The sequence below is a fragment of the Podarcis melisellensis genome (assembly GCF_964234715.1).
Source record: "Podarcis melisellensis genome assembly, chromosome: 3".
NCBI lineage: Eukaryota > Metazoa > Chordata > Lepidosauria > Squamata > Lacertidae > Podarcis > Podarcis melisellensis.
Window position 1 is genome coordinate 17720060 of NC_138530.1, and position 24588 is coordinate 17744647.

General features: G+C 43.5%; 2 protein-coding genes across 15 annotated transcripts in view; one reads left to right on the top strand and one right to left on the bottom strand.

Annotated features, from left to right (window-relative positions):
• The window catches only part of BCL2L11 (BCL2 like 11), a 53644-nt gene extending 42057 nt beyond the window's left edge, over positions 1 to 11587 (top strand). For all 8 annotated transcript variants that reach the window (XM_081904466.1, XM_081904464.1, XM_081904465.1 and 5 more), the window contains one exon: positions 5656 to 11587. In XM_081904466.1, coding sequence (XP_081760592.1) covers positions 5656 to 5804 — 149 coding nt within the window. In that variant the 3' untranslated portion in view covers positions 5805 to 11587. The remainder of the gene's footprint in view (positions 1 to 5655) is intronic.
• The window catches only part of LOC309365889 (uncharacterized protein), a 281475-nt gene that overhangs the window by 31942 nt on the left and 224945 nt on the right, over positions 1 to 24588 (bottom strand). For 6 of the 7 annotated variants that reach the window (XR_014166256.1, XR_014166257.1, XR_014166258.1 and 3 more), the window contains one exon: positions 12762 to 12880. Coding sequence is in view for 3 of the 7 variants with exons in the window: in XM_081904486.1 (XP_081760612.1) it covers positions 12863 to 12880 (18 nt within the window). In the remaining 4 variants the exon portion in view is untranslated. The remainder of the gene's footprint in view (positions 1 to 12761; positions 12881 to 24588) is intronic. The other variant, XM_081904487.1, reaches the window with a different exon arrangement.

The window sequence follows — 24588 nt, forward strand, 5'->3', positions numbered from 1 at the left end:
TTGGGGTTTATTGAAGACTACTTTGTTGCTTAGCAGTTCTTTTGATTTTTTTTTTGTAGTAGCCATCTTACTCGACTCTCTTATTCCTTTCCTAGTTGCCTATGTATGCTCACTGCTACATATTGGCTCTTCTTTCTTGCCACTTGCTGCTATTTTAGCCTATTGCACTATTAATTTAAAGCAAATTAAATATATTGAAAGACTGAAGCCTTCCTTGAATCTGGACCCAGGACTTGGGACATGCCTTGACCTGAATTTTCTTATGCAGGCAAGACTTGAAGGGAGTAAAATTCTGCTCCCAGGCCATGGTTTGTTTGACTGAGGTCATCTGTAGGCCTAAAATTGCACGTGCTTTCGCCTCTACCTCACAGTGTTATAGAGGGCCTCTGAGCAACCACCTCCTGGGTCACACAAGCATGTCCATGTGCAGGGAAGATCTGAGGTTAGATTTTATTGATGCAGTTTCTCTTCTGATTTGAAGTGTTCCTCTTTTCTGTAGGCCATCACAGGGCCTGAGGGATCCATTCTAAGAGAGAAAGTAACTCTGTGGCCTTATTTTCGGAACTGCTTTCTTACCCATCAGCGACTATTTTTCTTTCATTTTACTTTTGTATACAGCTGTGTGGAACCTCTTCCTAATATTGAGCTAGAATTGGATCAGCAAAAACCATCTCAGGATGGTTAAGCAACTTCCAAGGTTTCCTTAAGTTCAGGTTTGTGACAGTTTACCCTCCCTCCCTCTTTTACCTGCCAGGAACCTGAAGGATAGCTTCACTCTTCTCTCCCTCCCAGAGCCCCAGCTTTTCTGCTTAGGTCACTTCATTAATAATACTATTCTCAGTTTGTACCAAATTTAAATGGCGGCCTCATTTTCTACTGCCAAAGTGAAGCTCGATTTTCTAGCATTCTCTGTAGCAGAATGGATAACTGCTGCAGTTGTATGCATTTTTACTTGGAAATAAATTGCACTGTCTTCAGTGGGACTTATTCCATCAGCCAGAATTGCAAACATCCACTGATTTTGACTCTACGCAGATGTGTTGTTGTTTTGTTGCACTTGAGTGGCTGTATTTCTGGTGTCAAGCACAAGACAGACTGGAAATATAGTCCACCTGTGTCTTTCTGTCTGCGTCCCCTTAGACTTCCAGCTTGTAGGGTTGGTCTTTGAGATAGTGTTGGATTCATAGGGGCTGGCTTCTCTGTTCTTTCAGGAAGCTTTGGGTCTTTTATTTATGCCATTTGTATCCCTCCTGTGTTTTATGGAATTCAAGAAGACCCACTTGGAGTTCTCAGGCAGGATTTGACCAGTTCTAGCCGATCCTGCGGAGCTTTTTCAGGGTTGCTGAATTACATGCTTCAACTCATTCGAAATCTCTTGTGAGCTGAAGGAAAGAAGACTAAAGGAGTGCAGAAAATGTATTATCCAAAATAATAATTCAGGATCTCTTGTGCCAGTCTTCTGAATCTTTGATCTTTGTGAATCTATTAGTTGTCTGTCTTCTGTGTGTAGTTACATTTTGCACCAGCCATTCCCCTAAAGAAGCAGTGAGTTGGGATTTTGACCTGGTTCAGACGCTTATACAGGTGGCGACGGTATTCACATGGTGGAGAAGCTAGAATGTCCTCTCTTCTTTGCCATGCATATACAGTAAACATATGCCACAGGCACTCCATATGAATGTCATGAATATCTGGTTTGCATGAATCTTCCCCGTTGTTTTTGGGATGGGGCAGAGATCTCATGTATTAGATGTCTCTGCAGAGCATACTCACTCTTGCATCTTGTAGGGGCTTTCGGCACCCCTGTGTCAGAAAAGGTGCTGGGGTACTATTTCGCTTTTTTATTAACAGGTTTTCTGTGTACCTTTTTAAAAAAGTATTTGTATCAGCTTTTGGTGGCATCACTGTCTTGTGGCTTCCCACATTCTGAACGGGTAATCATATCCTTTTCAATCTTTCTGCTGCCTTGGATTACTCCACTTAGGGTTGCCTAGAAAGGGTTGCCATCTCTTGTCCCGCAAGTGCGCGCACACACACACACACACACACACAAAGCAACTTAAAATAATGCCTTTATGGTTTTGAAAATAAACTTATGAAAGGCTAATTATGGAACAATCCCATACATTTGAGATAAAAATCACAGGCTGTTGTTAAGAGTGCCTCTACAGGAATTGCAGACACGAAACTGATTTCCTCCCATCTTGTTATGCAGAAGTGGAGGGGAAGTGCCTTGGTCTTATCGCAGTCCCATTATGTCAGGTGAATCGGGGCAAGGGCTTGGTCAGGCAAACTCGGCAGCAGCTGCCGCTGTCTTGTTCAGCTTTCGGAAATGTTAGCAGGATTCTTTATGCAGCTAAACTTTTGCTTAGCTTGAAAACCCAAAGAAGTGTCTTGTGACATAACAGTTAGCCTTAGTTGAGTTGTAGCTCCTTCTGGCTTTTCCCAAGTGCTCTTCTTTCATGCTTTTTCCCAGCTGAAACATGGTGCTAGCCTCTGGATTTAACATACACAGAGTGGGTCTTACGGCATTTTGGAGTTTTAACAGTGGTGTCTAATGAAGTGGGTTCTAGCCCACAAAAACCTAAGCCACAACAAATCTGCTAATCTTATAAGGCGCTGCAAGATTCTTCTGAGTGTATGTCAATGTAGCTAACCCTCTGAACTGGTCTTCTAAGGTTTCAATGTGCACCATACATTTGCCACATGTGCCTATGACATTATTTTATTGTATATGTAAAAGTTGGGGCCACCTTGCACATTACACTTCTATCTTGAAACAATGTTTTTTTTAAAAAAGGAATAGAAAGTAAAATTACTAGCATGATACACCATCTGGTTAGCTTCCTTGTTTCCTTCAGGCTGTGGCGCTTACCTAAAGTTGAGTGCAGTCAACATGTTAATATGTGACCCGCCATACTTTGCATTACGTGGCTGCATCTTTTCTAATATATCTGCTTGCATATTTTTATACCCCAGACTGAACCAACTAGTGTTTACACAGGTGGAGTCACTTGAGAATAATTTAGAGGTTCACTAGTTCATTAGCTCTGGCACAAATTGCCTATAGCTTTATTTAGGCTCTTGGCACAAACTACACCAAATCACTGGTTTCTCAGATAAATTATAGCTACCAGATTTCATCCTTTGGGAATCTCTTAACATTTTCGAGAGTCAACAATTTGGACAATGACACAATTATACTCTGAGAATACCATCCTGTTTTTGGCTTCCCCTTTTCTCCTTCTGTGTGTGCTACCAGATCTCATAAATTATATACCATTTTGTTTCTTGTAACAAACCTCACATAAAACTTAGCGACAGTGAATTAAGCAGTGTAGAACAAGATTAAATATAGCGACAGTTGCTCAAGTCCCAGTGCTGAGGGTGCTTAAGCATTCCACAAACAGATTTCTTTACTTCTAGTTATAAGCATGTAGAAAACTGACAGCCAGGTAGGCAAGTATGGCTCATTGCTGGGGTGGGAGTGGGGATTTGTGTAGCAGTGTAGGTGTGAGCTTCTCATGAGTGTTCCTCTTAGCAGGGCAGGGGCTGCACTGGGACAGAGAGTGGAATGGCAAAATAGTCATGGTAAAAAGGAATAAACACGGTTCTGTACAAGTGTTTTTCTTTGCTAGGTGCTATCTCCTTGAAAGCTGGGGCCCTCCAAATGTTGAAGGGTGTTGGGAGTCCCAACAAGAACTGGAGGACCACAGGTTTCCCGTTCCTGCTTTAAGGCATGTTGTGTGGCACTCAGTGGCATAGCGTGGGTTGTCAGCACCCGGGGCAAGGCAAGTAATTTGCGCCCCCTAACCCGTGGAGCCAGGTAGGGGCAGAGAGCTGCGAGTGCGAGCGCCCCCCCCCGATGGTGCGGCCGGGGCCCCCTGCACCCCCCACGCTACGCCACTGGTGGCACTGTCTTTGTGATTGTTACTCAACTCAGGATACATGGACAGCAGCTATCAGTGGAAAATCTAAACTACAAGGACAGGAGGCAAACTGCAGACACCCTGCTATCTAATGGTGATTTTTTTTCATGCTTTGCCGAGTGTCCCCCAAGTAGATCCATTTCTCATTAACAGGATGCCTTTCTCTTACACCCTACATGATTACGAAAGTCATTTGATCTCAAATGCATTTACATGGAAGGATGTTCCACGGGAATCAGTGGAATTCAAAAAACCAAGCAGAGGCATTTTGATACTGTTCTTTACACTTCAATCTTTTGTTGCAGCCAGAGGTGCTTCTATCAGACGTTTATAAGTGGACACAGTGTTGCTCCGTTATGTATGTGGCATAGATACTGTTTTGGTTAGAGATGGACAGCAACCTCCAATTTCTGCTTTGTAGCATGAGCAGACTTAGGGGTGTTGCCCCCAAGGCAGAGGTCGGAGAGGGAGGTACAGCCCTTCAGCTTTGTTCCCTCCTTGAAGTCAGCTGCAGCTCAATGCCAATTCCTATTTAGATAATAAATTCACACTTTTTAATGTTGAAACAAGCTGTGTTTTATTATTAATACTGCTATTAGTAGCAGTATTTATAGAACACTTCCCCCCAAGTGGTCAGAACACTTTGCATACATTGTCCTGGTAATCCTTGTGACAGCTCTGTGTGAGAGGCCAGTGTAATATTTTGTGTGTGTGTGTGTGTGTGTGTGTGTGTTGGGTCGTTTGAGGCCACCTGCCTCCACTGAATTCATGGCTGGGCAGGAATGTGATCTTGGGATTTATAGCTCAGGCTGTTCAAGAGCTTACGTACTGTAGTGACTGGTTCACACAATGTGTGTACAGTATATTGAACTAGGTGCTAACATGGGGTGCTTAAATTTAAAAGTGTAAGGACAGAACTGCTAAGGGGGAAGGGACACAGAGAAGGAGAGAGCAAGCATGTTTCCATGCTCACAGGTGAGAAAAAGCAGTAAGTTCTGCTCATGTATTTGCATTTTCATTTAAAGAATTGCTTGTATCCCACTTCAGATAGTTTCTCAGAACAGCAAACAGTTAAAAAAAAAAAAAACCCCACCCCAACTCAATTAAGGCAGACTATCGGAATAAAAGTAAATACAGCAAAACACAGTGTGTGTCAAAACATAAAACAAGTAAAAGCCAAATTCATGTCAAGACATCATAAATCTTAATAAATCCATACCAATTAATACAAGAACAGGATTCCTCATCTTGGCCTTATTATCCCCATCTAATCAGCAGAGGCTAATTTTCACATAAATAACATTGTTAGGTCAATAAATATTAAACCTTTATGTCATGTAGGCTACTTGTGATCACATGCGCATATGCTGTTATCTCCCTTTTCAAACAACATGATAGTTCTTTTGATTACAATGCACAAGTTGAAGTGTGGCCAAGTAGGTGATGCTAAACACCCAAAACTCAAATAAAAGCTAACTGGTTGTTTTATTATCTCACTGTGTACAGAACATCAATCTTAGCCACTTGAGCACCTGTCAGAACGACTTGCAGTGCCAACATATAACAGTGCCATCATGTCATGCTTTGCCCTGGCATAGCTTTTGCAGTTTCCTATCCTAACTGTGCTAGCATAGCAATTCCTGTGCTTGGCATATAAATTCGGTAATTATTACTGCCAGACAGGAAAGCTCCGTGAATTAAAAGAACCTCTCATTTCCTCTTGCAGGGTTTCTTGGATTACCAAGCAGTAAACCACCAGATCATAATTTTGCGCCTGCTGCATTACATCGTCCGCCTCATATGGAGAATGCAGTGACTAATGCGCCAAGAGGCAGCTTGGGATTGTTTACTCGTTTCCAGCGACAGCAACCTTGAACACAATGTCTTTGGTCTCTGGGTGCAGGTAACAGACCTTTCTTGACCTCGGATACATCCAGCAAATGAAAAGGAGCAGAAGGACTCCATATCAGGCGGTTTGGACCTCTTTGTGGTTGTTTTTTTTTTTTAGGAAAGCAAGTTTTTTAAATGGATCTTTGGAAATGGACCACCTTTTTAAGAAACAGGAATTCATCTGAAAGTAGAGCAAACTTTGTTTTGTTGAAAGTTCTTTAAAAAAGAAAGAAAAGAACCTTGCTATATTGCAGCTTTCGAGAAAATCATTGAATCCTGTTCTCATTTGGAAACTTGTGGGTTGCTATTATACCGTGCAACAGAATTGTCTGAGCCAGCTACTTTGTAAAGCTGTCTTAGTTTTTATATTACATACTTCCTGTTCAAAATCTTTCCAAGCAGTGAGAAGACAGACTGGTAATTTCTGTGCTACCTAAAATTCACCTATCCTTGTACATTATTCACAGAAGAAGTTTGGGGTGGGGGTGGGGAGGGGAAATACATCCATCTGCTGTTTAAGCACCATTTTTAATCTTCTGTTGGGTGAAGCAGTTGCATCTTGCAGCTCAGAAGGAGAACGCTTGAATTTGCTTTGGAAGTTGAAATTAAACTGTGAAAGTTTTAATGTTCCAAATAATGTCACCAGGTTGCCTTTTACAATTTTCTTCCTTTATAATTTGTATAGATAAGTGTGTATTCTATGACATATACTGAAGGTGGGGGGGAGGGGGGAATGTAGCAATAAGTCATTGTATGTGGGTGAAAGCAGTTCCTATGCCTGTGCAATATTGCCCAGAGTTGTTAGCAACAGGGTCCTACTGCATAATTTCAGGCACTGTTTTGATCCTCACTTTGGTATATTTCTCTTTGTTTTTTTAAATCCAGTCTTTGCATTGTTTTTTTTTAAAGCACTCTGGATTTTGTTAATTGCTGCCTTTGTTTTTAAATAATATGAGAGATGACCGAGCAACCATAATGTGGAATGTAAAAGGACTACTGACTCGCTGCCTGGGTTTGAGGTCAACAGCAGCACAGTATTCAGAGGGTGAAAACTCCAACAAAAGATAGAGCAGGAACAAATTTTATTCCAGAAAAAAAGACCTTTTAACAAGTGGCACCTATTCCCCCTCCCTTTCCTAAGGTGCCAATAGGCGATTGGCTGCATTTATCTAATATGAGTTAGCTACTTTGTTTTGTGATGTTCCTTAATCAGGGCTACTTGTAATGTGATAAGAAAAACAAAAAGCTGAATCAAGGGCAACCTGCTGCAAACAGCTGAATTGTGCAACATATTAAATTGTGCAGGTTGTTTCTGTAAGCCATAAAGGGGAGCGGTAAGGATTGATATTTCCCAGACTGTAGGGTGGGGCACAGTGGTATGCCATAGCAAAGGGCTGAAATGCGTCCGGAAAACTTAAGTCATTATGCTGGACTGGAGAGAGTCCTGTGCATCTTTAATTCCCTCCTCTGTCCCTTTTACCCAATTTATCTGTCAGTTTATGGGAAGAGGGAGTCTTCTGTGGGAAGGACTTGCTAGATTCTTTGACTCGGGTAAGCTATGGGCTGCCAGGTACAGGAGAATCCCAGAAAGTATAGGAAGCTGCCTTATACCGCTGAGCCATCTAGCTCAGTATTGTCATTATGACTGTCAAGTGTGTAAGGAGTCTTTCTCATCCTTACCTGTAGATACTGGGGATTGAAACCTGGGGTCTCCTGCACACAGTCCTTCCCTACCTGACACCTGACAGGCAGAAGAAGGGGAAATGTAGAGTGACCCTCTTAACTGCGTCATTCTGTAGTTGCCGATTATTGTGGGAGCAGACTGAGAAAATAGGTGTATGGTAAAGCCCCCAATCTTAATCCTAGAAAACCCTGTGTCCCATGTAATAAAGGTTTGGGAAATGCTGGGCAGAGCCCTGAAGACTCCCCGTGGTCCCTTGCATTCAGATATTAACATCAGATTTTGGAAAGAGTCTTTCAGACTTAGATTTGCAGTCAAAAAGATCAATAAATTGCTTTTAAAAAGAGCTGAAATTCTCAGGATACTGAATTCTGTACCCTATACCAAATTGGTAAAGAACCACAGTATGCACACAATCCCAAACTTAAATAAAAATGTGCCATTAAAAAAAAATCAAGTAAAATTCCACTAAGCCAGATGGCAGACAGTATTGGCACAGATCCCGACTTCCTTTTTTTTTAAAAAAGAAACCTTTTGCTTCTGTAATATCCTTCATCACGCTTCCTGATGCAATCCCCATATCTCAGAAGTAAGTTCCACGTGAGTTCAATGAGGCTTATTCCTACATGCGTAGATTAAAGGATTGCAACCTGAATTGCTTCAGTTTTGGGACATTGTTCATTTCATTTTCCTCCTATAAAATCAAAGCGGTTTAACCTGTGCTGTACCATGTTATGGTAAACTGATTCATTGACTGAGTTTTTACTTTGCTTTGGGACGCAACTGCAAAATGAGCTTCCTGGAACTGCATAGTTGCTTAAAGGTTCTGGTTGCAAGTGCCCCTTATTCCACATAATTTTATTTGGCCATTGATCAGTTACATAAAATGTTGCAGATATTTCGCATAATACAATGGGTCAACTGATTCCTGTTTGTAACTCGCTTCCAAATGCTACGTTGCCAATTTCTGGTTTCACCAGTGCCACTGAAAATGTTGTAACCTCTTTTTTAAAAAACTTGCAGTCTTTTTGGGGCTATATCAAATCCATCCTAAGTGCTATTATGTGCTGGAGAGTTTTGTCAACTTCAGCTCCTATGCCAGTGCCTGCAGACGCATCCCCTGTCCTGAATGTCTCTGCAGTAGATTATAGGATAAATCCAGATGATCGAAATAAGCTTTGGGGTCCCAAGCTAGAGAGAGGCACAAGCAACAATAAACTGCTCACACACATCACCTGGTGCATGTCTGTACAATAGATGGTTAGTAAGATTGATATTGACAGTGCCAAACGCCTCTTTGAAAACAAGAGACGAGGAAAGGGTGTGCTAAGATTCTGTCCAAACTGACAGCCATGATTTGACAGTTGCCAGTTCACTGTTGGAAACATCCCTAAGTCTTGCATCCAGGGACAGAGTCCAAACCACTTCATCCTCTTGTGCTTTTGCTATTCCAGATCCAGCCAGGGAATCATGTGCAGAAGAAGTCTTGTCTCCTTATCTGTATAGCCCTTATTCGGTCGGGCTGTTCATCTGTAAGCTCCAACGGCGATAATGTGCTAACAAGGGCAAAGCCACGGTAGCTTTGTAGCAGCGTTAGTTTCTTAATTTTATTAGCTTTGGTGAACAGTGTTGTGGGTTTTCTCCCCAATTTGCTTTAACATCAAGCAGAAATTGCAACATCACTAATAGTAATTTTGCCTGTATAATTGATTGCATGGGACCCACATAAAGCTGGTTGATTGAAAAAGGCAAAGAAGCGGGTGTTAGTCTTAGACCATTCAAACTGATACTGTGTGATAGAGATTTTTCGTGGCATCCAAAAAACCAGGGAAACCAAGGAGTTCATCTCCAGGTTTAGCAATGTTGATAACCCAGCTTTTAAACCGGCAGTTTGCCAGTAATCTTTCAGCATACGATGGGAAACCTGTGTTTTTCACTGGGAATAATTAGAAAGCTCTCTCTTGAGATCCATCTGACTCATATTAGTTGTCATCACTGACCCACCGCGATTCCTACTAAAATGGTTTCTGCCACCAGAATTAGTTCTCAAGAACTCACCAAAGTGTTTTCTGTTTAGTGCTTCTGCATTTGGAGCACTCTAGTTTTAATGCCTTTCTAACACAAAATCCTCCCTGCAGTCATGCTTTCAGTGGTTGGGATCTAGGGAGCTCCAGGCAAGCGCCTGAAGTTGGAGGATTCCCCTGTTCTTCATTGACATGGTTACAGAGAGTATTCTTTAGGAAACCGTAACCTATTAAGAGTGGCTTTTTTGTGGAGGGAGGAAGCTAAGGGAATAAGGAGCTGCTTTGGGAAGAGGGGTCCTGAAAGTCGCAGTGCACTCTCTACAGACCCCTATAACCTTCCCTCCCCCTTTTCTTATAAGGCTCGGCTGGCCCAGTGCCTTGAGATGTGTACACATTCATATGTGTTAACTGCTAGCATGGGAGTGCAATTAGCTTGCTGCCATGGCTTCAGGCAAACTTAATTGTAAGCCGAAGAAATGTGGTTTTTTTAAATAAAAAAAAATTCTGTGAATTATAACATAAATCAGTAAATGGCAAGATATTGGCACTGTGTGGCCCAAACCCAAGCTCTCTTTGTTTTTCCAAGAAATCTCTGCCGGACATTATATCTTAAAATGCTAAATCAAGCAAGGCCCGTTTTAGTTTGTCACAGTTCAGTGCAGGTTTTGTGCCTTGACATCCCCACAGTGTCCACATTAGACTTGTGGGTTTAAAAAAAACTTTTTCTAGAAATCCCATTTATATATCTATAACTATATATAATCCTGCCAAAACATTTTATGAAGAATTTTCTTTGGTTGTGGAGAAACCATATTCAAATTTCTTCTTAGTGTCTCCATGCTCCCCTCCCCTTTTAAATGATTGTAAATATTTGAGTATTTATTAGATTAGTGCAGTCCTCATCTGAGCCAAATGTCGCCTCTGTGCAATGTTCCCTCTCTTCTTACTATGTCATGTAAGATTTTTTTGTACAGCAGCTGAAGTAAAACGGATTGATTTCTCTAAACTTTTTTTTGTAGAATTGACTTTGTTAAATACTGTAGATTCCCCTTTTCTTTGTAATTAATGCACTCTACTGTTCCATAATGCTGTAACTTGTAGAAATGTTGTATATTTATTTTCTGCTTATTTAAGTTCTTGTAAAGTCTTTCCCCCCCTTTGAATTGTACTTAGTGTATATGGAAATAGTGATTGATCAGTTTAGAGCACTGTCTACTAGTTTATTGCTATTTTAGATGTTGTTTAAACCCCTTGATTTTCTATACCGTGTCTCTTGCCCATCTTTCTCTGTCTTGTTAAATAATTGAAATATGAAGTGAAGGCAGGGATCAGTTTGATTGGGAAGGGCTTTTACATGTTCAAGGGCCACATCCAGCACTGCATTTGTGGCTTTTAAAATGAGTTAGTTCCAAATAACTTTCTGAGGACCGAAGGCAGATTACATATTGGTTTTGATAAAGCAACATGCAGTGCTCTGAACTGGTCAGTCTTTTAAAAATGCCCAGGGAGCTTACTCGGGACACCTACTCACAGCATCCCCTCTCAAAAGTAGATTTTTGTTGCAAATTCATTAGGTGCCAGTTCACAATCTTGGTGCTTCCTTTTTCTTCCTACAATTGTGCTAACATTTAAGGGCCGTTAAGAACTTGTCCCTTAGCCTCAGTTTACGTAGCACAGGATATGACTTGTTACCTCATAAATAAGAAGTACCTGCAGTTTATTCAAGAACTACTAAATTTTTAGTGGAAGAGAGACATTTTGCACCCTGGTTTATAGACCACTAGTTACTGTATGACAGCACCATAACATCAGGTACAAACATCAATGTAGCACTGATCTTGTACTGATTAATCACTAACATGTTTCTTAGAACCCAGCATTTTTATGTAGCATTTTTATTGCAGTTTCCCTGGCTTACTTGTGTTTTGCACTGATGAAATTTTGACAGGGTAATTGCCACTTTACTTGTGCAATACTGCTGTAAATAACCGCAGATCTTTTTTTAAGATACAATCTTTTATGTTCTTAATGAATTTTATATGAATAAAACTTTCAACTATTAATTGCGTACGTTTTTTATTTCAGTTTCTTTCCTAAGTTTGCTTGTTCTTGCACAGTTATAAATGAAACAAAGGCGATGAATTGGGCTTGGACACAATATTATTTGTGCAGATCTCCCTTACATACACTTCCCTTAATGTGCATAGTCAGAAGAATCCTTGTAATGGATTCTTCAAGTAATGGAGTTGTCTAATTCAACTAGCACTTAATTACAGAAACGAGGTATAGAACTAAGCAAAAGGAAAACCATTCAAAGGGCTGCTGAGAGACTGTTGGATATGGTAAAAATGCTGATCTGTTCCCACTGACCAGCTGACAGTGTGGTACTTCTTGCTACACTTGTGGAAAGCTTCAGGGGTCTAGATGTGCTAATGGTGGTCTTCTAGTGGTGGTAGTAGTGGGTTGGAGGAGTTTCACAGGCTAGCCTTAGATCTGCAGAATTCAGTGCCCTTCATTCTGCCATTCCCACAGTTCAGGCCTAAAAGGACATGAGCCCCTGGAGCCGCCATGGCTAAAAGAAAGAAAAAAGCTGCCTCTCTGTGCAGCCTGCTCTGCTGCAGCAAACAAGCAAGGTTTTGGAGGTTGCAGCTTGCCCCCCCCTGAAATGCATCCACCTCCTGTCAGGTGTGGCACATGAGGAGAGACAGCTGCAGAAAGCAGGATTCAACTCCCCATGCACAAGCTGTTCACTGGGTGCACCAGCTAGTTCTCAATTCATGCTTTGGGCAGTATTCCCCCCCCCCCAATTGATCCCTGTGGGTCAACTTAGACGAGTGGGATGACCTACCTGTCACTCACCTGGTGGCATTATATTGTTTGCTTACTGTCTACCTGTCAAAGCTGGCTGACCAAACGGGGGGTATTACATATCTAGCCCTATCTAGCCCACCAGGCCCCAAAGGTTCCCTGCCCTGCTTTATAATATGATGCTGCCTTGTTTGATTAGCAGTGGGCTAATCTTAAGGAAAGCATAAGGAAATCTTATTCCATGCAGTGCATAATTAAGAAGTAACTCGCTAACAAAAGATATGACAGTTACTAGCTTGGATGGCATTAGGAAGAAGTGTTGGACAAATTCTTGGAGGATGCAGCCCTGCACATGCTTCCTTGCAAGTAAGCACCAATGATTCATATTCCAAAAGTAGACCACATTTCAGTAAATGGATTAGTAGCAACTTATTACCTCCTCCGCATAAGAACCGAAGGCCTAGTGGGTGCAGAATAATCCAGCTCACTGAGTCCAAAGATGAGGAAATTAGCTGCCAGGTGGAAGTCTTTCAGAATGCTGCTGCAGCCTGTAAGAGACATGGAATAGGTTTGCTACACAATGACCACAGCCAGGTCTACAGAGTCCAAAATCCTCTCATTTTCCTCCCTGCTGTGCCTAAACTGAGCAAACTGATGGTGCTGTCAAGGCTGGGTACACGGACCTTGACTGTTGCATGTGACTTAAAATGAATGCTTCTGACTTGCATAGACAATTAGTGATGCCAAGCAAGAGAGCTCCTTGATTGGCTTCAATTCCTGACTGTTTACATGTTTGAGGGCTTAATTAGCAAAGCACAAATGAGTACAGCAGCCTCTGGATAATGAGAGGCCCTCTAGCAACATCAGTTTCATCTGGAAATCAGCGCTGATGTAAACACAAGGTTTTCTATCGCTCGCCATACCCAGAGGTAAGTGGAATTGTCCCTATAAGCTACATAGAAACATCCTGAAACAATGACCCAAGAGTTGCCAGCTGTGGTCACCAGCCATGACTCAACCACCTTAAAAAGGTAAAGGGACCCCTGACCATTAGGTCCAGTTGTGGCTGACTCTGGGGTTGCAGCGCTCATCTCGCTTTATTGGCTGAGGGAGCTGGCGTACAGCTTCCGGGTCATGTGGCCAGCACAACTAACCCGCTTCTGGCAAACCAGAGCAGCACACGGAAACGCCGTTTACCTTCCCGCCAGAGTGGTACCTATTTATCTACTTGCACTTTGACATGCTTTCGAACTGCTAGGTTTGCAGGAGCAAGGATCGAGCAACGGGAGCTCAGCCTGTCATGGGGATTCGAACCGCCAACCTTCTGATCGGCAAGTCCTAGGCTCTGTGGTTTAACCCACAGCGCCACCTGTGTCCAACCACCTTAGCCTCAGGTAAAAACAACTTTTCAGCTTGGGCTCAAATTTTGCTTCTGGTGATAACAAATACCACCCCCTGAAAGAGCTTAACTAAGTGCTTTCTTTCTGCCTTATTAATATGGTCCAGCTTGCCCTTCACCCAGTGCTGCCTACACCATACAAAACTACCACAGAGTTCTCGTCCTGTGACTTGTAATGTGATGGGACACATATTAACTTTACCCTTCTCCTGCTTGTTGAATTTCCTCCCACAGCCTCTCCCTGCTGGCCTGTTTGCTCCTGATGTTCCTCTTGGGCAGCTCTGAGGGCTTCTCCACACTTAACCTTTTGCTCCATGATATCTAGGCACAAGCCCACATTTTCCCAGTGGATTCCCATTTTCCCAGGGTGGATGAACCCTGAGTTTGGGAATAAACTGGTGGAGTGGGAGGAATTATGCTGAATGTCCTAGCTGCACTGTCAGAGGTAAGACGCCTCCGAATGCCAAGTGCTGGGATCTGCAAATGGAAGATTTGTTGTTGCACTTGGGTCTCACTTGTGGGCTTCCCATAGGCATCCGGCTGGCCACTGTGAGAACAGGATGTTGGACTTAGATGGGCCTTTGGCCTGATTCAGCAGCCAGGCTGCTCCTATGTTCCTGTTATAGTGGAGAATCGGTGGGAGGTTGGACATTTGAGCACAGCTCCAGCCCTGCACAAAACCCCCTCATTGCCATCAATTGTGAAGCAAGCAAAATGTAGCACTGCTCATAAAAGTGTGAAGACATGCCCCAGCCTTCTGTATCCGTGCAAGGTCCCCCAGGGTGTGCTCTTACTCAAACTTAGCATAGCGAGTGAGTCGTGTGTGTGGTTGTCCATTCCTAGACAAGAGTGTGAGCCGCTTCCAGAGGACCCTGTTTAGTCACAAAGGACTCAGCGACCTGTTTGCAGTTCACATGCTCAGTCCCATCACAGCCACACCCTGTTGGGCAGACAGACTCTCTTGCTCTGGATACAAGCTCATTATTTCCCAGGACTAAACATGCACATGCAGACAATCTGCATGGGGGCAGGGGCATCCACCGTATTTTTCATTCTATAAGACGCACCAGACCATAAGACACACCTAGTTTTTGGCGGAGGAAAACAAGAAAAAAAAATCTGAATCCCAGAAGCCAGAACAGCAAGAGAGATCGCTGCACAGAGATCCCTCTCACTGTTCTGGCTTCTGGGATAGCCGCGTGAAGCTTCTTCAGGGCAGTGGGATGAAGTCTCCTCATGCCCTCAAGAGGCTTTGCGCGGCTAAGCCAGAAGCTAGAACAGCAAGCGGGATCATTGCGCAGCGATCCCTCTTGCTGTTCTGGCTTCTGGGATAGCTGTGCAGCCTGCATTCGTCTCCATAAGACGCACACACATTTCCCCTTACTTTTTGGGAGGGAAAAAGTGCGTCTTATAGAATGAAAAATACGGCATGTGTGGCTTCTGCTCTCTTTATTTCTGTGTTTCTGTACTGCAGTTTTAGACTGCCTTTCCAAAAATAGATCAGAGGGCGGTTCACAAAACATACTCTGCAGCAGAAGCAGAACTCTCCCAAGTGATTATGAGTGATGTTCACTATTATTTTATATATATATATATATATATATATATATATATATATATATATATATATGCTTTCGTAGATTTTCACGGGTACAGGAATGCAGGTTTTGGTGTCCTCGGGTGTCCCGAGGACACCAAAACCTGCATATATATATATATATATATCTGTAAACGTTATGCAAATAGTTATGTTATTTACCGCTTTGTTTTTGTCACTTCCCTTCCATTTAAATGCACTGAAAATAATTAACCCAAATTATTACATAATCCATCATGTAGGTTTTGGTCGTGGTAGATAACAAGTTGAATAATGTGGGCTTCAGCAGGAGCCAAACTGTAGCAGAACAGAAACAACACTGATTGCAACAAACCCAGTAGCGGAATAGAAACGACAACGAAACCTGGACAAGACAGAGATTGCTGCCTCTTTCCGTCTCCAGCCAGGGCTGGTGGGTGCGGCGGAATTCATTCTCTCAAGTACTTGGGTCCCTGGTCCTTCAGGACTTTATTACATGGAAGTGCTTTTTTGACAGGGGCGGGGGGGGGGGAGGAGACTTAGCATGTCAAGCAGTCCTGAGCCAGATCTTTATCGTCATTTATCTACTTAATCAGGAGCAAAGCAACTCCTTTCGCCTGCAGATAGGAAATTAAACAGGCACCGCCGCCTTGATCTGAAACTAACAGGGTGACCTCAACAGAGGCCCATCAAGCATTTTTTTTAAACAAGTTCTTTTCAGCTATTCTTAACCAGTTTTGGTTTGTTCCTATCTAGTCCAAGGGTAATGAGAGCTAAAAAAAAGTAATGAATTCTACCGCAGATCTAAGCCACCAGCCTGCAAAATACTCTCTTGCTTTTATTACGAAGTGGAATTACAGCTTCCCATTCAATGGCCAGTGATAAACATCAAAATATCAGAGCCTATGCGAGTGTGTTTTTTAAAAAAATGTGACTCTTCAGTCTTTTTTCCAGTTTACAATTGCTTTTCTCGATTCTTGAGTTTCTCGGTCTCTAAGTGACGGGTCTTAGTTAGGCGTAGTCAAAAAAGTTTGGTTGGGGTTTTTTGGTGGGGTACACTGAATTAGTACCCCCCAAAAAGCGCTCCCCAATCCACAAGCCAGAGGGAAACCCACTTCATTGTCACACTGCTCATCAGTTTGTGAAAGGAGAATTCCTGCCTGCAGACAGGCGGAAAAAAAGGGCTCGCCCTTCCAAGCAGCTGCATTTTGGTGGGGAAAACAGAGGGAGATAGGGTTTCAGTCGGCCTGCCTGCACTTTGCTGAATCAGCAGGCTGTCTGGGCTCTGGCAGGGTTCCCTCATCAAGGAGCCTGCAGCAGCCTCCCTTGCTCCAATATCACCAGCCAGGCAGCCACGATTCCAGGACCTTGTGTGAAAGGAAGCATGGCCTTGGGAGAGGGAGGGAGGCAGAGGAGGAGGAGGACCCACTGGTTTGTTTACTAGCAGAGGGGCTCTGTGAGGCATGAATGCCCCTTGACCTGCGACAGAGCAGGGGGGGAAAGACATCACATTATAGGTGTTTTAAGTGCAAAAGAGCTGTGTGGTTTTTTAAAATCAAAAGCATTTGCCCTGATTTGCTTGCACAAAGCTTAAACACAGGTTAGATTATAGCCGGTCTCTATTGAGCATTCATTCTGATATGTTTCTGCAGAGGCTGTATATCATCAACCATTCATCCCGATTTCTTTCTGGGGTGTTTCCAGGTCTTCCCCCTTAATCAGTTGTTCATTCTACACTTTTCAACGCGGTTTTCCTGTCACTTTCCAAATTGCAGAGTTTCTTTTTCAAAGTCGATTAGTCGCGCTAGGGCAACAGACGCAGCACTTTAATGGCACAAGCCAAACATTTCCTAGGATGTTCTTGAATGCCTCCTGCAAAAAATTGATGGTCTGGAGGCACCTCGTGGCAGTCTCTTGACATGTATGTCTAACCACAGGGTGGGGTAATATTCCTGGCTCCCATTTCATTCTCCAGAATGGGGCCAAAACCTGCTTTCAGATTTTGTTTGTTTGTCTGTTTTAAACAAATTAAACATCAAATCTAAATCAACAAGGCATATTGGCCTCGGCAGACTGCTACTCATAACATCACAAGTGGACAAAGGCATATAGTTTGGGTCTTGCAAACTGTCCCCATCCCCAAGCGACTTTGTGACAGAAGCAAGGTTAGCAAGGAAGTCCCGATCTGCTCCGGGAGAGGTTCAGGAAACTCTGAGGCCCTTAAAACCTTCTGTGGTGTACTGATGGTGCCATAACCAGGAACACACCTCTCAGACTAGATGAGATTGTCTTCCTGTTATGTACTGAATTGAATAGGATCCAAACTGCAGCCGTCTGATTGGTCCTAGAACAATAGGATTCAGAATGCAGCAATCTGGTCCTAGAACAATGCAGCAGTATGATTGGTTGGCAGGAAGCACCCAATCATGCTCCAGATTGAAGTGAATCCACAACCTGATTGGATTACAGTAGAATTCTGGAATTAGCCAATCATGTGCAGCCCATTGTGTAAATAATGTATATAAAGCAGATACTTTGAGGGGACTTTCATTCATTCCTCCTCACCACTATGAGCTGAATAAAGAGCATGAAATCACCTTGCGACTCTGAGTATATTTCACTTCCTATTACCATTGTTGAGGGACGCAGGTGGCGCTGTGGGTTAAAGCCTCAGCGCCTAGGACTTGCCGATCGAAAGGTCGGCGGTTCGAATCCCTGCGGCGGGGTGCGCTCCTGCTGCTCGGTCCCAGCGCCTGCCAACCTAGCAGTTCAAAAGCACCTCCGGGTGCAAGTAGATGAATAGGGACCGCTTACCAGCGGGAAGGTAAACGGTGTTTCCGTGTGCGGCTCTGGCTCACCAGAGCAGCAATGTCACGCTGGCCACGTGACCCGGAAGTGTCTCCGGACAGCGCTGGCCCCTGGCCTCTTAAGTGAGATGGGCGCACAACCCCAGAGTCTGTCAAGACTGGCCCGTACGGGCAGGGGTACCTTTACCTTTATTACCATTGTTATTTTTGAACTATTTATTGGAAGTGAATGAGGTACAGGCTGTAGAGAGGTAGACCCCAATCTCATGATGAGGAGTAGGCTTTGGCCTTTTAGGCCTTGCTAATCCACTGCACCCACAACCCCTCAATCAGTTTTTGGACACTGCCTATATTAATGTATTTACCTCTGATTAACTATGAGTTGGATGTACAAAGGAAGAGGTCTACTCCTCGCTACTCTAAGGATGCATTGGGATGTGAGGATTATTGTGTTAGTTCTCCTGATTATAATGTTAGAGCTTCCCCTCTGGTTTCTAATGTTTCTTATGCACTGCATGACCTGCTGAATTATGGAATGGTGGCTTTTTGGTCGATATATGACTGTTCCCCTGTGAGTCACCCATGAAAACGGCAGGAAAGACCCAAATTGTGTCACAAAATGCATTAAAATAGCAGAAAAGTTACAGCGCAAAATGCCCACGATTTTCCAAGTTAATGAAATTGCAGGCAGATTTTTTTTTCTTTCCTGGAAGCAATTAACACGGAAATGAGCGCTAAATTTCTACTACAGTCCCCTAGATTTCCAGAAGTTTAGGCTGTGCGAAGAATCACAGAAAATGTGGGAATTATCAGGTCATGAGACATCAGGAGGACAGAATAAAGAGCTGTCTTAATTCAACCTGGGTAGCAAATGACTACACCCTGATTGAATACTTTCTTTCTTTCTTTCTTTCTTTCTTTCTTTCTTTCTTTCTTTCTTTCTTTCTTTCTTTCTTTCTTTCTTTCTTTCTTTCTTTCAATTTTCATGGAGCAGACAACAGGAATTGTACCAAGGGTGAGTTAGCTCGCCCTCGCCGTCACCCCCATCCTTCAAAAGATTCGCCCCATGCTTGAGTTATGGAGGAAGGCTCTGCCTCAAAGTGCCATGGTTTCCTACAGAGTATCGTGTACCTAATCATAAAACACTTCAGCAGAGGTGCAGTGTAATATGCGACCTGCTCCTCGCTTAGGCCCAACTATTTTTTAAAAAGCTTTTGACAGTTGTTATAACAGCATTTGTATTCCATTAAGCCCTGTCAAGAGCGATTTCATGACCCAGCACTGCAGCAGGTAGTGGCAACAGCTGTGGAGCAGGGCGAAGAAGCCGCTCTGTGACCAGAGCCCTCACAGGTGCTCAGGAAATGGCAGCAGCGACTCGTGTTTACACAGGCAAGAAATCCTCCTTGCTCCAGATGCAACGGCACAGATAAGGGTGTCCTCTCTGAAACCCCAGTTTACCATTATGACCTATGGAAGTGGAGAACAAATCGGGTGATAAGCTGAAGTTGGGCTGAAGGGATTCTTCATACACTAGGATTTGGGGGGCAGGCAGCAGGGCGGGTTAGATGCCCACATAACAATTCTTAAATTGACATTGCTGAAAATAAGAGTTGCATTTTTTAAAAAACCCAGTAAAATTTCACTTTCAAGAGTACACCTAAAAGTATAATGCATTACTTAAGGGGGGTAAAATTCACTTGGAAACATGAATTGTACAGACATACTCAAAGCACTAGGTGACGGTGACTCACGTGAAACTTAACCCAGGCAAAAATGGTGCTGGGCTGGTTAGCAGTCATGAGACAGGGAAAGCCATGGAATTGCCTGATTTGAACGTCTCCCCCTCATGCTTTGCAGCTTGGGAGTGTTCCTGGATCTGGGCCACTTTCTGGATTCTCAGAGGGAGGCATATGTCCTGGTATCTCTTCCTGAAAATAAAGGCTCTTTTCATGGCTGCGCATGCCCCCTTGGCTGATGCCCTCATGATTAATAAAATATGTGTAGCTGCCCTTCTGGGTGACTTGGCCATTACAGAGGACTGTCCTCGGTTTGAAGGAATCATCTATTTGAGGACTGTCTGGTTCAAGTCCAGTTTAAGGATAAAGAGCCATGAAGATCAAGAACCATAAGAAGGGGGAACAAGGGACTTGAAGCTGCCCATCAACTGAACCGTTTGGTACACAGGTCATGATATTCCAGACAATGCCGAAATGCATTGCATCCCTATTTAAATTGCAGAAATTGTTTGTTTAAATTTGCACCTATACCAGTGAAACAGCAAATGCAAAATGCCTGCACATCTATGTCCCCTTTTTCACTGATGCATAAGTAACCACCTTAATGAAAGTTCAGTTTGTCTTGCATGCAGAAGGTCCCAGGCTTGGCCCCAGACATCTTCCTGCCTGAAACCCTGGAGAGCTGCTGCCATTCAGTGTAGGAAATACTGAGCTTGATGAACCAAGGACCTGACTTGGTTTAAGGCAGCTTCCTATGTTCCTAGCAAGCATTAGCTGCCGAGTGCACGTGCCTCTACTATTACAAGACCTCCACCAGTTACTAATTTGTTTCTGGGTGAAATTCAAGGCATATGTCATTTTCTTCAAAGCCCTTTATAGACTTGGTCTGAGGAGGTACCCAAGGGAGCGCTTGCTCACATACAAACCTCTCTCCAAGTATTTGAGGTCCAGTTTATTGCAGACGCCAACTCCATCAGAAATCCGGCAGTCTGTAATGACTAATGGTGCATTTTCCATTGTGGTCCTGAGTCTGTGGAACCTGCTGCTATCAGAGAGTCACCAAATTCTAGAGCACGGGCCCTACAGATGTATAGCTTTTATTTAGGCAAGCGTTGGATCTTGAGCCTGGACTTTACTTGTGATTTATTTTTTCCCCTGCCGGTAGAGAAAAACTGCTGACTCAGTTGTTAATAGTCTTTTTTAAAAAACTCCACATTTAAAACTCTTCTGAACTGAAATGCAGACAATTGTTTTTCAGATAAATACAAGCGAGTAGATAGAAATGGGACTGTGGCAATGGAACTGATCTCACATCCACCCCCAACCTTATAAGATCCTGAGCAGAGAGAGCATATAGAATAATTGTTGTCAACTACTACAAGCCACCACAATGTTAAGTCTCCTCTCCCGCACAGGAACAAGGAAGGAGTCAAGTGAAGCTGTTTGATTTCCAGTACTGCGTGAATTACAGAAGCTCCTGCAATGCTCCTGGGGCGAGGCCCCTGACTCAGCCTTTCCTGCTCAGCTCAGGGATCAAGTCAAAGCATAGCCCAGGGGCCAAGAGAACACTGGATGGTCTGTAGCTCTGTGGTGGCTGACAAGAGCAACATGAAAAGGACACACAGTTTCCAACAGCTGTCAAAGGAAAATACTCTTGTTTTACAGAGAGCTCACCACTCCACAGCTTGTGCAGAGAACAAACAGTATGTGCAAGGAGTCTGGGGACCGGCACACTCCTCTGATGGATGCTGGAAAGTTTCGCTTCAAATATGCATTTCAAACCCCTCCTCAAAACCCACCTTTTCCAAGTAGCCTTTGGCTCATCTCTTTAATTCTCATTCCCAACTGTAAGCAAGCTTTTAAGGACGTGAAACAAAATGTGTTCACGTTCTTAGGAACATAGGAAGCTGCCATGTTCCGAGTTGGACTACTGGTCAAACTATCAGTGTTTCTCAAACTTGGGTCCCCAGCTGTTTTTACACTACAACACCCATCATCCCTAGCTAGCAGGACAAGTGGTCATGGATGATGGGAGTTGTAGTCCAATAGCACTTGGGGGCCCAAGTTTGAGAAACACTGATAGCTCTACTACACTGACAGTGAGCAGCTCTTCAGGGTTTCTGGCAGGGAAGATCCCAGTCCTATCTGAAGATGCCAGAAGTTGAACCTGCCTGCAAAACAGATGTTCCACCACTGAGATTTTTCAAAATGAAAAATTTGCATAGAAATTGTATCCACTTTTGCACACACTCCCCTAAGAAAAGTATTTTTTGTTATGCCTTTTGTATGCTTTTCTGTTCACCTGCCTATAAAATAGGACTTTTTGTAAGCATTTCTCTAGCAATTTTTGAACCGAAACAGCATCGCAAAATTTGGAAAAGGGCACAATCCGACTGTTAACAGCATTCTGGTTGACACGTAGGTTCATAGACTGCAAATTAGGCTAGTTGACTTCAAAATGCATGCTGAACAAAATTCTCTCCCATCTCAATTATTCGGGTAAGTGCTGAGCTATCTTGAGAAGATGTGCAGGAGTGGGGTGGTGGAGGAAACACAGTGTTTACTAGTCATTGATGTCCTGTCTAGCTCTATAATGTGCAACATGTGGGGGAGGCCTCCCCTGAGAGTTGTGGGCAGTTGCTGCGAGCAGCTGGATGGAGGCGCCAGGTTCCATCTCCAGGCTGGCTGAAAAGAACTACGTAAAAAGGAAAACAAACCTGCCTTTAAGAGTCCACAGAAAACCTTCCCCCTCCCCCTTCAAGTTATTAAAGGTATTCACCAGCAATTAAGAAGCCAGAGTTGTCGCTGTTATCCTTATCATTATTAGCCTTTCTCTGTCGCCTCGTAACACAACTTCTCAAGGCAACATACAACCTGAGTGTTGAGGAGACAAGCTGCAATTTTACGCATGGTTATTGGTGAGTGAGCCCCATTTAACTCAGTGGGAATGAACATGCTAAATCTTTTCTTCTTCCACTGCTCTTTAATTTCCAATGGTGCATTTTAATGCAAAATGTGTCAGGATGGACCTGATATTTTCTGTTTGGCTGGAATGGTAGACTCCATGGCTATATAAGTTAACACCTATGTTAAATTACAGGGATGAATCTGTAACTTTTAAAATGGGCCAGTTTGCTGTTTTGTGGGCAGAAATGAAGCCAACTGTTTCCGCCCTGCTCTTTTTTTATCACCCCCCTTTCTCCCCCTCCCATTTTCTTTTCATGCTTATCAATCATTACTAAATGTAAAGTGTAATTTAATATGTTTTATTTTCTGTTCTGAAGGCTCACTGCTTTATAGTAAATAAACTACTAGCAGTTCTGGTTTATGTGCAGCTGGAGCGAATAGCAGAAGCGGGAAGGAAAAACCCTGAAGCAGATAGGAGAGAGAGAGAGAGACAGAGAGAGAGACAGAGAGAGAGAGAAACCTGTTTTAGAAGTCTGCACCCCCTCCACGGACATAGGCCCCTGCGATGACTCACTCCCTCATGTCTAAATGAGTCTTGCTGCAGGCAATCTCTGACACTTCATCAAGGAAGGTCATTAAGCGGAGAGGTAGCCTTAACTTAAGTTGCACTTGTTTTTCTTCTTATGAAAGGGCTGAACAAAGAGAATTAGCATTTATTCCGTGTTTGTTAACAGCGGGAGCAACTAAGATCCACATTTAAAACCACCAAATTAATAAACCCCCGCATTCAAGAGCTGTGGCAAATCGAAAGCATTCTCTAAAGCCCACTAGACTGGGTACCATATGATGATTGTGGTGTCCATGTAGCTTCTCCCTGCTGGACCAGAGACATGCATATGGCACAGAATAGATGTCCACGGTCCTTATTTTATTGTTTAGAATTTACCGTATTTTTCGCTCTATAAGACGCACCAGACCACAAGACGCACCTAGTTTTTGGAGGAGGAAAACAAGAAAAAAAAAATCTGAATCTCAGAAGCCAGAACAGCAAGAGGGATCGCTGCGCAGTGAAAGCTGCAATCCCTCTTGCTGTTCTGGCTTCTGGGATAGCTGCGCAGCCTGCATTCACTCCATAAGACGCACACACATTTCCCCTTACCTTTTAGGAGGGAAAAAGTGAGTCTTATAGAGCAAAAAATACGGTAAGTTGACCCAGAGGCAGGTCTGGCACACCCACGAAACAAGGTGAGATGACTTCCTCAGGTGGCAGGGACCTCTGGGGTAGCATATCTCAGTGTTGATCTTTTCCTACTCCCCCTTGTTCCTGACGTAGAATCTTCCCTGGCAGGGAGGGAGGCACCATGGGGGGGGGGTCTGCCTCAGGTGCCAAATGGTTTGGGCCAGCCCTGCCTGGAGGACTTAACCTCACTTTCCCCTCACCCCCTATCAACACCGTGAAGCTGAGACAGTTGAGTGTCTGCAAATTATTGTGTGCAGCACTTCTGTACTTTTTTTGGGGGGGTGCTTTTCCACTCTGCCAGGAAACAAAGAAACTATTGAGTGTTCATGCACCAAGCAGGGGTCCTGGAAGATATGAATCAGGGTCTTGTGGCTAACACCCACAAGCCCCAATCTGACATGAGAAAGTCCACCCTCTCCTGCAAGAGGAGGAAAGGCATCTCTGATAACCTGCATTTAATATACTTCCTGGTGAGAGTTAAATTATTTTCAACTTCTCACGGTCTACTGGTTTTCTATCTGGAACCTGAATTTTGTTCTCCAGTCTTTTTGCTAATGCTACTTTTGAATCTTTAGATCAAATTCCCATGAA